The sequence below is a fragment of the Nesoenas mayeri genome, assembly GCF_963082525.1.
Source record: "Nesoenas mayeri genome assembly, chromosome: 5".
Taxonomy (NCBI): Eukaryota; Metazoa; Chordata; class Aves; order Columbiformes; family Columbidae; genus Nesoenas; species Nesoenas mayeri.
The window spans coordinates 18034366-18047232 of record NC_137548.1 but is presented as its reverse complement, the minus strand read 5'-3'; the positions used below and the strand labels follow the sequence as shown (position 1 = coordinate 18047232).

Below are 12867 nucleotides of genomic sequence, written 5' to 3'. Positions count from 1 at the left end.
GGGGGAGGTTCAAAACAAACTACCCCAGTGTTACAGCAGTGAAAGTTGTTAAATACAGCTCCCATGCACATGTCAGGGAGCCCCTCCAATGCTGCCATCTGATGGTGGGGGACAGTTCGTGGAAGTGTGAGGAGATAAGGGGAGAACTTTAACTGAACTCATGAAATGCAGGGCAGCGTTGCAGACCTCCTGTGTAAAGGGTGGGCTGTACCAGTTGCCACCTTCCTATTAGTTTGCCATTTATATATTTTGTCCTTCTCTGGGTAATACAGAAAAGTTGTAGACACTTCAGGGTATCCTGTTGTTAAGAATGAGTTAAATATGTAAATAATGATTAAAAATTCATGCTTAGAAATTAAAGCATTAGAAATTAAAAATCATTTGCATTCAATATGGAATAAAATTATGGAAATAAACATTTAGATGAATTCCAGTTACAGAAATTTAGCTCCTGACGAGACTAAGTGAATCAAAATTCAATTATATCTCAAAGGCCTTCTAATGCTGAAAGAGTACATGACAACTAGTTGTGAATTGTGCCTGACTTCTGTCGTTTAAAGCTGTGATTTTACTTTAACTTCAGATGAGCGTAAGGCCTGAAGTTCTGTTGGTTATCAGCCCTGGCAGCAGAGAGGTCAGGGTACGTGTGACACTGGTGTGAACTGATGCTTTATATGCCATAAAATAGTGACAATGGTACAGAAGGCAAGCAGCAAGCCATCGTGTTTTAACAGGATGAGAATGGCAGTTGTGTTTAGCCACTGCTTTTTGCAAAGGACAGCCGACTTCCAGCAGCAACACCTTGTACCTTCTTTTCTTTCTGACAGGTGACTTTTATTTTCCTTCTCTTGTGCGAAACAAACACAACACTTTTTAAGAATGAGAAAAATCAGTTCGTACTACAAACATCAGCATACTTCGAACAGTAATCTTCTGAAGTTCTTGAGGATACACAGCTTTTAAAGACTTAAAACAGTCAAACACATGTGAAAGAAATCTTAATGGCAGACTTGCTGTGAGACATTCGGATTCACCGAAGCTCTGAATGTTTATTTTATGGATCAGTCATTTTTTTTTAGATTGGTTTTATTTAAAGCCTTTTTGAAGGACATTGCAGTTAAACTATCTTTGAACTTCACAATTAGAAAATGGCTCCTTTAGAAGTCTCCAGACTACAACTATTAAGTAGAATATATGAATGCTTGAAGTTTTTGCCCATGCCGGTAACCCTGGAGCACAGTGTATGTTCACTGCTGCACAGAGCCCACAAATGAAGTTGCCATCATTTAAAAATGTCTGTTTGGGAGAAGAGGCAGCTGATTTCCTTCTCTGCGCACCATGTGCTCAGTAGCTTACTGGCACATTACATTAATACGTGCAATGTATATTATTCTTTCCAAACACTAACTTCTGTCAAAAAAACCCTTAATTTCAAACACTTTTGCTCCCTTTTCCACAAAACACATGTTTTTAACATATTTAATTAAGAAATAGAAAATGTAATAATTTTTTTGTCTTTTTCCCTGATGTGTGTTTTTAAAATTCCTTTTCCTATGCAGTCCCAAGCGCTGTATTCAATCTGATAGCCATGTGTAGGTTATCTCTAGCAGCCACAGTAGGACCCTTGAGTGACTATGTTCTGGCTGAGACAGGAAGAAAAGCTCTGGGTGAGTTACCTTCCTCCCATATTGGTTACTGTTCTTCAGCCAGGGAAGGAGAGAGGAGAGAGGAGAGAGGAGAGAGGAGAGAGGAGAGAGGAGAGAGGAGAGAGGAGAGAGGAGAGAGGAGAGGAGAGGAGAGGAGAGGAGAGGAGAGGAGAGGAGAGGAGAGGAGAGGAGAGGAGAGGAGAGGAGAGGAGAGGAGAGGAGAGGAGAGGAGGGGAGGGGAGGGGAGGGGAGGGGGGAAAGGATCTCCCCCTTCTTCTGCGGGTCAGCAGGGTAACTGTTGAGAACTGCAGCAGAATGCTGGGCTCTGTGACACAGGTTTCCATCTGATGTCACACTGCAGCAGCTGACCAAGAGCTGACCGCTTCAAAGCACCAACTCAAATATGCCTTAATCCCTCAGCCGACAATTTGCTGTAATACGGCATGGTCTGCATTCCAGCTGTCTAATTTAAACAACATGGGTAACTGTAAAGTAGTAAAGCATAAACAGGACAACAAATATTTCATCCTAGAACAAACCACGTGTGTGTCCTACAGCCTGCCAAGGTCATGGGAGGCCAAGTAGTTGGCTCGGTCCTTGACAACACACAAGCATTCTGGCAGCCAGGCGTCACTGCCTCATCACCTCCTTGGTACAGGCAGGAGATTAGAGGAAAGATTAAGAGAAAGTAAAGCTAAACAACACTAATAGTCAGAAGAAAAAGTACACGTATGAAGTAATTAATCCAACTTAGTGATCAGTCTAAGTATAAAGAAATGTAAAATAATTAAACAAATCAAGCGTTAAGCTAAGCAAACCTAATCCCTTCCTGGGAGTGCAGACATGAATCCTCTCTGCAAGAGGAGGGAGGAGAGGATCTGTAGTCTGCCTAACCATTTCTGACCATAAGATAGTTATTTCAAACACAGAGTGAACAAATATAGGAAGAAAACAATAAAAACATTCTTTAATAAACATATTTTTTAAAGTTCTGCACTTTCAAGGTGCTTTCTGGAAAACTGTTAGAATATATTGTCTTTTAGAAACTGATGACAAGTAAAGCTGTGTTACAGTGACATACTTCAGATACCAGGAGTAGACCATCTGTCTAGAGAACCTTTTGACATTTAAGAAAAAAGGAAGAAGAGAAAAGAAAGAAGGAAAAAGAAAGAAGGAAAAAGAAAGAAGGAAAAAGAAAGAAGAAACAAAACTGATTATACTGTTGCAAGTTTTCAGCTTCAGTTTACAGAGAGAGAAATGTTTCAAGAAAGGTTTGGAACTGGAGAAGTGGAAGGACAAGGCACTATTCGTGGGATAACAGTTGCAGATGATCAGGTCACAAAGAAGAATCACACAAGATTCATTAATATAATAAAGAAAAAAAACCCAAAACAATCCTAGAGAGGAAGAAGTGATAGAAACAATATGATAGAGCACAACTTCCACGTCTTTAACTGCCATTACCTCCACTCATTCTTCTATTTTGGTTTTTATCTAAACATGAAACAGATCATTCATACATATTTCTGATACTGTATTTACTAAACAGTGACCAAACCCTCATCTATAGTATCTGTGGTAAAAAAACCAAAAAAACAAAAAAACAAAAAAACCAGACCTTAAACAGAATCCATTTAACAGTTCAATTGATTAATTAATTAAATTTAACATTTAATTGCCTGTATGTTCCATGCTGTGCCACACACAAAAGTTGTGAAGGACACAATCCAAACCTTAGCAAGGAGAGGTACAGGAGTCCAAAATGCCTCATGTACTGACAACCTCCAGTTCTTTACCAAGTCGACAGATCAAATTATCTATCTGCATCAAAGCCAAGAGATCTCCTACCTCTGGAAGTCAATAGGAGCTTTATTATGAGGTTCAACAGTCTGAAATTCAACACTCAATCAACAGACTGGAGGTCTCAGCAGATGCTAAGTTCCTTGTGCATGTTCTCCCAGAACATCTCATGTTATTAAATTAGTTGTTTTGGAAGGTTGGTTCTGGCACAGTCTCTGCAGGCCTCAAGACTAGCTGAAGGAGAAGTTATTTCCAAAAGTTACAGGAATGTTACAGAAATGCTTTTTAATTTTTTTTTTTCTTTTTTAAAGTACATATGGGGACAATTAATTAGTTTTGTCTCCAACCTTTTAAACAGCTGAAGACGTCCTGTAGAGAATTATTTTCTCCAGGTGCTACAGGGACAAACAGAAAGCAGTTAAATTCAGCAGAACCACACACCATGAGTGTGGTTCTTATTCCGGTCAATGCAGACATCAAGATAGCAGGTTTTGAGTGGTACCACAATGACAACAGGCACGTGATTGTACTGAGCTGACTTAGCCTGTGTTTTCCTCACTATTGCCAAGGTCTATGCACCTCCAGAAATGACCTCACTGCACTGCATTGCTAATAAGCCTTTGGGAAGTAACACTGTTGTAATAGATGGATAAATCAGATGGATACACAAACATAGCCACAGCTGCAGATTTTAGATTAACGTCCTTTTTTGACGAATGCTATAGGCTGCCCATGGTAGCTGTGCAGGAGTCTTTCCTTTCAGTACCATCATCTGGTTGTTGCTTGTGCCGTGGCCTGTTGGGACTTTCCGGAGGGTTCAGCGGATAGGATTCCTTTGTCTCGGTCCTCAGACACCCTAAACAAGTTAAACAAGAGTCTCGCATCTTGGCAAAGTTCTGGTAAGTGCTTTCACTGGAAAAACAGTACAATACTGGATCAGCAACACAGTTAAAAGTAGTCAGCAGGAGAGAAACATGGTAAATATTAAATATTTTCTCAGCAAATGAGCAGTTGTTCTCCAACAAGCTGCGGATCACAAGTAGGATGTGGTATGGTCCAAAGCAAACTAAAAAAATTAAAACAGTGCTTGAAACCAGTCGTTTAATTTGGATTTTCTTCTTCTTTTGAGTTCCATGACTCTTGTGGACAACTCGTAAAATCCCACAGTAAGAAAAGGCCAACAGAAAGAAGGGGAAAAGGAAGCCAGCAGAGAAGCGGTAGTAATTGACGTTGTGCTCCCATTTTTTGATGGGGTAATGCTCGAAACACACCACATGGCTGTCAGCATCCATACTGACCTCTGTGTGTGTAAAAACAAAGCAGCATGTAATTATTTCTTTGGTCCAGATAATGATGCTTGCAATCACAGCAGCCTTCGTAGTCCGAAAGCATTGGAACCGAAAAGGGTGCACTACTGCGAGATAGCGGTCAATGGAGATGCAGCAGAGGAAGCCCACACTGATATAGATGTTCTCATATAAGAGGATGCCACAAATTTTGCACAGCAGCTCATCGTAGGTCCAATTGTCATGCTGTAAAACATACTGAAGCCAAAAAGGCAAAGAAAATATGTAGAGCAGGTCTGCTACAGTCAAATTGCAAAGGTAGATACCCAATTCATTTTTAGCTTTGATCTGTAAATACCCATAGTACAGTGACAGGCAGTTAGCTGGCAAGCCTAATATAAACACAAATATGTATATCACAGGGGATAATGTCTGGTGGATATCATGATTAATATTGCACTTCTCAGTTGCATTCTCTGTGAAATTGACCATCTTCTACCTCTCCCTGTGTATCACTCATCAGGGTCCCGAATGAATAGATGTAGAATTTACTTTCATCCAGTTTCATGCATTGCTTATTTCTTCCACAGCCCTTCAGGCTGAAGTGATGACTTGCTGCAGGATGTTAATAACCTGAAGGTAAAACACAGGTAAATCTTCAGAATGGATATGATTGCCAAATATATAGTACAGTTTTCAACAAGCTGCCTTTTCCTAGCCCTAAATTTTCTTATAGTCTTTCATAGAAGATAGAGGCTGTCTGGGAAATCATGATTCATATGAATAAGTCCTAGTACTTACCAGAAAAGTACCAGAAAATTGTGTGTTCAAAAACTTCAAAACAAATTACAAACAGTCATTACTTTACTTTGTAAGCATCTAAAAGGTGAAGAAATATCAGTTCTGTTTTGCAGATCAGGCACAAAAGCAATAATCTGATTTATCCACAATGGAAAAAATGTCTCTGGCTAGTCAGCAACCCACTCAGACTTCCTTAGAAGATGAAGGGGACACAAAACTGTTGGTATTTAATCTCCATTTCTTAAATTTCCCTTTAGATACAAGATACCATGGAATATGCAGTTCAACTCATTAGGATGAAAAAAATGGAATTTTTAGCAGTGTCTCTTACAGTTACTTGTAAACACCACCCTGAAGGCCAGCTGCCTTTCTCTGTCAGAAGGAGACTATAAAAATCAAGTACAGCCTATCCATGTGGTCTCAGTTCTGCAGATCGTGCCATCACAGGTTCCTTATTTGCTATCGACTCTCAGAACCACTCATTTACTGGTACTATATATATATATTTATCTTTCCTTTCCATCTTCATTGATTATGAATGTAAGGAGACAGCACCATCCAGGGACAAAGATGAGGCCTTGTTGATTTTTCCTGTTTACTATCTTAATTTGTATTTTTGTCATAATCTTCTGTCCTGTCTAGGAACATACAAATTTTTCCAAGGCAATCCTCATGCAAACACGACGACAGCACAGTAAAATTACTGTCAACTGCACCACTTTAGGATGTTATTGTCACTTCTTTTTTTTTAATTTTTAACTGTGGTGGGCTCTACTCCTATAGAAATTGAAAAGAGAACCAACTTCCTTTGGGCCAGAAAAGAATTGCCTGGCTGAAATAAGTGACCAAAACTGCAAAGACTTTTAGTTCAAACTTAAGGACACATGTGAATGTTTTAAAATTAGAACATGATTTTCATTCCTTTGCTTTTCCTCTTTTTCTCATCAACAGACAGAACAAACATCAGCCTCAGTTTTGGGGAAAGTGTTATTGGGAATCTCAGAGACAGCCAGTCATGAAACCACAGGTGAACATAAATTAATCTCTGACAAATCTTCTAACTTCATTGTCCAACGCAGCTTGTGTGGAAGAGTGGTCAGGTCTAGGACAGCGCTAGCTCTGCTCTCCTCCTCTTGCTCTCTCAGAGCTTCTTTGGGGGTTGAGAGACTCACCCCTTCCACTGTGGGTGGCACAATAGTTATTACAGATAAATCAAGCACAGCAAGAGAAATGCTGCACAGGGACCTGGTCACAGATACCAATGGTTCAGTTTTGCACCAAGAGACTGTAGTAACCTTCCTACAGAGTAATGATGATAAGTCAGCAGTGCAGACATGTACAGAAGAAATTATTTGCTAAAGTTATGTACTAATTTCCTAAAAGACTATTACTTAGGGGTTGTTAGCTCCCCTGTAACAGCATCCAGTGCACTCTGCATTTCTCAGTGGCTTCAGAACCATCATACAGCTTTTCTGTCTACAGGACACCTGTCTCCACACCCACAAGGACTGTGCACAGAATCTTTGCTGAGGCAGGGTTGATAACCTGCTTACCCCACCCTACTTTTTCCAATCCAGAGATATAGGCCAAGTACAATTGTATTTGAGCTTGTATTTGGTACCATTTCATTTTTGTATAATAATTTGGTGACTTTTACATGTAAGAGTTTGCCTGCTCAGGATGATTGGTACCCCTACTTATAGCCTCAAATGACTAAAACTCTAGGATCTATCATCTAATCTACCAACTAAAAGTGTCCAGTCAATTTCCAGTTCCTGTTGATGAGGTCAAATAATAATGTGAAAGCTGAAGACAATTTTGAGAAGTCAGAATTGTCTTTGTATGTCTAGCATAGCTCAACAGCACTAAGTTTTGTTCAGTGTTAGCTGCTGAGTCAATATGGATCATAGTATGAGAAAAAGCAGATGTACCCTACAGTTGCCCTGATTTTGAAAATGGTTATTTTCCTATAAGAACTAAAATGGCTGTATTAAATTACATTTATGTAATGGAGAACATTTTTGTAAAAATAATCTCTGTTTAGCATAGAAGTCTTGTCAAGAACAGCAAAAGTCTTATTGATATGACATTATGCTAATACAATATACACTTACGGTTACAGCAACATTTCCTGCTCCTGGACGAAGGTCTAGAGTGGGCTGTTTCAGACAGCAGGAAGAGAAGGCTGGCTGCTGGGAGTCTGTTTGCCCTGTGCTAACAAACCCTCCCCAATTTCAAAGATGGGGATGAGAAACAAAGGTCCAGAGCCTTGCTTGTGCAATAGCTGTCTTACACTGCTCTTCTGGTCAGCAGCAGCCGTGAGCCAGGAACTCCTTCCCTCATTTCGGCCTCCTCAGCACATGGGCTCTGGGACAAGTTTGTGCCTTTGAGCCCTTGTGCCCAGCTAGTGACAGGCTCAGGAGCCAAAGTTCACCTTTCCCCCAGCACCAAGTAGTACTAAATGTAGTTCTGCACCAGCCAGGAGGGAAACTCTGCCTTTTCAACAGAACTGGCATGAAAGCACTTCAATGGCAGTGTTAAACAGATGGGTGCAGAAGAGCCCACCCTGTTATTAAGAACATAATACACAACAACTTACAAGCTGTCTGGAAAAGTGGAAGCTGAAGGAAAGGTGACGCAAGGTACAGGAGAGAAAAGACAAATAGCTCCGCCATTGCTTTCTGACCTTGTCTGCATAGGAAGGGGAGAAAAATGAAAAAAATTGCTGTATGAAAAACATCTGGGGTGCAGACAGTCATAAAGCTGAAAGCAGTTATGAATGGGAACACATAGGCATTCCTTTTAGTCAGGTCTAATATGGAAATGGTGCAGCTGTGTAACTTTTTAGAGCATAGTTTATCTAACACCTTCAGTATCACAAGTCAGCAGATATTTCCAGGCAATATTTCTTTCTCATATATGCCCACATCTTTTAGATTATACCCTTCTAAGCCCAAGTCTTGGAAACAAACTAGAAGACTCTTGCCATCTACACAAGGTCTAAACAATTCTCTTGTCCCTGGATGAAAAATGAAGCCAAGAATCACAGAGGTTCAGAGTGCTTCATTTTTTCTTGGTTTAAATGAGCCAATTTTCATTATTCACTGGACAGTTCAACAACAGGTTCTTTCTTTCCAAACTTCTTTGTGCCTTAAACATTGACAAAAACGTGATGCCCCCCTCACACCATGAACCATGGAGCAGCTCAGGTGCGAAGCGCTGTTTGCTGGTGTCGGCATGGGAAATAGCTCAGAGCCACTTAACAATCTACAATTTTCCTCATAAGAAGTCTGTCTGCAATTAGACCCACACATTTTTAGCAGAGACTACGCCAAAGGACTCCCTTGTAGGCCTTTGCAAAAGCTGTACTCAGCTTGTCTTATCTGCAAAGCACTTCTTTCCATGAACAGGGAGCATAACATGGTCATGCACCATTATGGGACAGCAGTTCTCTTGCTGTTTAATCTGCCCCTGCACTGGTCACACAATGCAGACAGGCCTGAGCCTCTTGGCTGTCATAGCAGGACTTGGACTGGGCTGCATATCTTGGAACCAGAAACCTGGGGTTGTTTCAGTTTAGGATTTGGTTCAGATCGTTACCTACACAAACACCAGCCCTTAAATTTACACACTAAATTTCCCCAGATATTCAAGGGTTTGTCAGCTTGGTTTGATCTTGATTCACAAAGCCTGGAAAAATAAGTCAGGTAAAGAGACTGGGAAGCAAGAACCAGCAGCGTAGACTCGGGACCAGTCAAACAATATAAAATAGGCAGAAACTGGCTAATTATCCTTAGAGCAACTTTTTTTGGGTTTTGTTGGTTGTGGTTTTTTGCTTTTGTTTTTGTTTGTGGTGTATGTTTAGTTTTGGTTGGTTGGTTTAAGTAGAAGAAAGTGGAGGTTTGGCTGCGTGACTGAGTACAAGGAAATGGCACAATTATGTTTGGATTCATATGGATTAAGTATGATTTAAAAGCAGGAATTGTTGAAGCAGGTCCAGAGGAGGGCCATAAAAATTGTCGGAGGAATGGAACACCTTTCCTGTGAGGGCAGGCTGAGAGAGTTGGGGTTGCTGAGCCTGGAGAAAAGAAGGCTCCATGGAGACCTTATTGTGGCCTTTCAGTGCTTAAATGGGCCTTATAAGAAAGATGAGGATGGACTTCTTGGTAGGGCCTGTTGCAACAAGATAAGGTTAACAGTCTCAGACTGAAAGAGATTAGATGTAAGGAAGACATTCTTTACAATGAGGATGGTGAAATACTGGCATGGGTTGACCAGAGAGGTGGTAGGTGCCCCATTCCTGGAAACATTCAAGGCCAGGCTGGACGGGGCTCTGAGGAACCTGATCTAGTTGAAGATGTACCTGCTCATGCCAGGGGGGTTGGACTATGTGATCTTTGAAGGCCACTTTCAACCCAAACTATTATATGATTCTATGAATTCTAAAAGGGTTACAAGTAGAAGGCAATGAAGGATGATTCTATTAACACACACACACATGAAAAGGAAGGGTAAAGAAAGACAAGTACATATGAGGCACAAGCACATACTATAAATCAAAACATAGCTGAAATATTTGCTGTTATTTTTTATTTGAGTCTTTAGAACTCAACTTGTGAACCAGCATCTAACAAAATTGTTTTTAACAGTAGGATGGGGGCATAGGAAAAATAGATAAGCAGAGGCTAACAGATATTTTGTTATGTGTATGTTAAGTCTATGTGTACTCTGGGGGAATTAGCTAAAGCAGTTTGTGAACTACTGCTGCTGATGTTTCAGAAATTGCTGTAAAACAGGCATAATACTTGTCTTGTGAAAAGAGTAGTTGGATAATTATACACCAGTCAGCCTAGCTTCAACCAGAACCAGCCATCAGAAAATCAATACACATATTACGCATTTACAGAAGTGACTCACAGCTGCAGAGACTGACCCTGAGTGAGCACTGCTGTACTTCAGGAGAAGATGAAGTTCGGCTGGGGTTGGCAGCTGCACTTCACATCATGTCTTGAAAAGACGGTGTCCTGGTTTTGTTAAAAACAAAACCAGTTTTCTCTTTTAGTGATTTTTCCTCTCAGCTAAGCGCATGTATATTTTTCTTGGACACTGTACTTGGTGCTGATAAGAGGGCCAATGGTAACCACGGTTAACTGATAACGGCACATATTTGGAAGGAGGGGCAGATAGAACAGGTGACTAAAACTGACCAACTGAGTATTCCATCCCATAATCGGCATACCCCCTATATAAGAGGGTGATCACGAGGGTCAAGTCCTCTCTGACCATGGCCAGCATCTAGAGAGGACCCTCTCTGCGTGCCTGTGATACTAGGCTTGAGGCTCTGCAATCCCTGCAACCAGTTTCCCCTTTGCTGTGAAGTCCCACCCATGTCTTCTGAGTACCTGCCCTACAGCTGCTGGAGCCACACCAGCTCCGCCCACCCAGCTCTGCCACCACTGGAGTGATGCCAGCTCCATGACAAGCATTCACGATTGGTTTTGTATATTTTGTATATATTCGCTATTTAGTAGTAGCATTAGTAAAACCCTTTAAAACCTTCCAACTTGAAGTCTAAGTCTCTCTTCCTTCCTCCTTATCTTTCTTATCATCTTTCTGATCTAAAGGAGAGGGTGGGGGGAGGGTAAAGGGGATAACAGAGCATCTGCCATAGTTTATTGCTGCCTTGCCTTAAACCTTGACAGATGGGAGAAGCTCTGGCCTCAGTCCTACCTGCTTGCAGTAGGAGGTCCAGTGCAAGCATGGATGGGCCCTCTTTTCCCTGCAACATGCAGCCTTACCAGGCTGCAGATCCTGTAGATGCTCCAATGAGCAGAAAGCAAAGAAGAGTTGGAAGGGATAAAGGACTCCAGTGGAAGCTGCTCTCATCTTCCCTGATTACTTCATGAACCTGTTGCCTCCCCTCCCTGCCAGTGGTCAGTCCCACCCCACACAGCATCACACCCGAATATCATCCCAGTCATATCAGTGCCCCAGGTCCCAGAAGCTACCTTCCACAGCTCAGTGCCACCCCTGTCCTCATAACCTCTTCAGCCTGATTTCAGACATGACAGCCTCCTTCTCAACAGCTTTCACTCCCATGATACCCAAACAATTCCTTTCTCACACAGCCTTCACACACCAGGGCTGTTGATGCACAGGGGGAAGGCAGAACTTGAGTGAGAAAGTGAGTCAGCAGCTGCATCTCAGGGCTTGTGAAAGTCAGGGAGGGAACAGGGAGGAGAAGACACAGAGGCAGCAAGGGCAACCAGCACTGCAGCGAAACAGCTTGGAAGGCTGCTTTAGAGATGCTCCTGCAATAAGAGACACATAATTCAACAAAAAACAAGAGAGTCAGACCAATCTCATCCTCATCTTTGATAACATATGTGGCTGAAGAGCTAGACAGGCAGCAACAAGTGTAATACATCTCAGTTTTATGAAGACTTTTGACACATCCCATTGTACATTCTCATTAACACCTGGGAAATTGTAAAGGCATTATGTACTGCCAGATGTGTTGCACAATCATGCTCAAAAGCAGCCACATGTAGTCCACTTGATCTAGAATTATGAACTCAGTTGATTGTGCAATAACCTGTCCTTTCCAGGATGTTAGTCAGTATTTTCATCTATTCATAATTTCATAATTTCCATCCCATTCAGAAAGGCATAGAAAATGTACTTACTAAACCAGCAAATGATACTGATTTGGGAAGGAGTATATAAAATCAGTGGGATTTAATATTATCTTGGTCTGAAAACAAAACAAAATCTGTTGAGGGCAAATGCAGAACTGCTGTGCTTGGAAAAAAAATCAGATTGTCACTATGCAACGGGGAATATCTGGGTATGCAGCAGGATGGATAACAATGCACTTACATTAATGCTTTTACTGATGAGAAGAATTACCATGGGATGCAGTCCTTAAAGGGCACAAACTCAGCTGTCGTCTCTACTCACTGCTGGTAAAAACTCTCTGGAACATTTTGCAATCTAAAAGATACACAGGTAAATTAGAAAAAGTACAAATGTTTTTGGCAACCAAACTATATAATCCCTATTTCTCTCTCTTCAGAAATTCAAAATTATATTCCTGTACAGAGAGGAGTTCCCTGGAAGTAAGTTGATAGTGCTCCTGAAGCACTCAAATGTCCTACACCAATGACTGCTGCAAATAACACAAATGGACAACAGGCACATTTATTAGAGGCGGAAACAATTCTAGTGAATAAGATATTTTATCCTTGTTCATCACTTGGGATAAGGCAACAAATTACAAGGCTACTCTTAGGGGCACAATACAAAGCCATGGACATATACTCAAGCTGGCACTG

At 41.2% G+C, this 12867-nt stretch overlaps 1 protein-coding gene across 1 annotated transcript; it reads right to left on the bottom strand.

Annotated features, from left to right (window-relative positions):
- Positions 1-4165: 4165 nt before the first annotated feature.
- GPR68 (G protein-coupled receptor 68) lies at positions 4166-5224 on the bottom strand (the record flags this gene model as incomplete). Its single annotated transcript, XM_080345235.1, has 1 exon — positions 4166-5224. One exon carries the CDS (start codon positions 5222-5224, stop codon positions 4166-4168), a length of 1059 nt encoding a protein of 352 aa, XP_080201361.1.
- Between the last annotated feature and the right edge of the window lie 7643 nt (positions 5225-12867).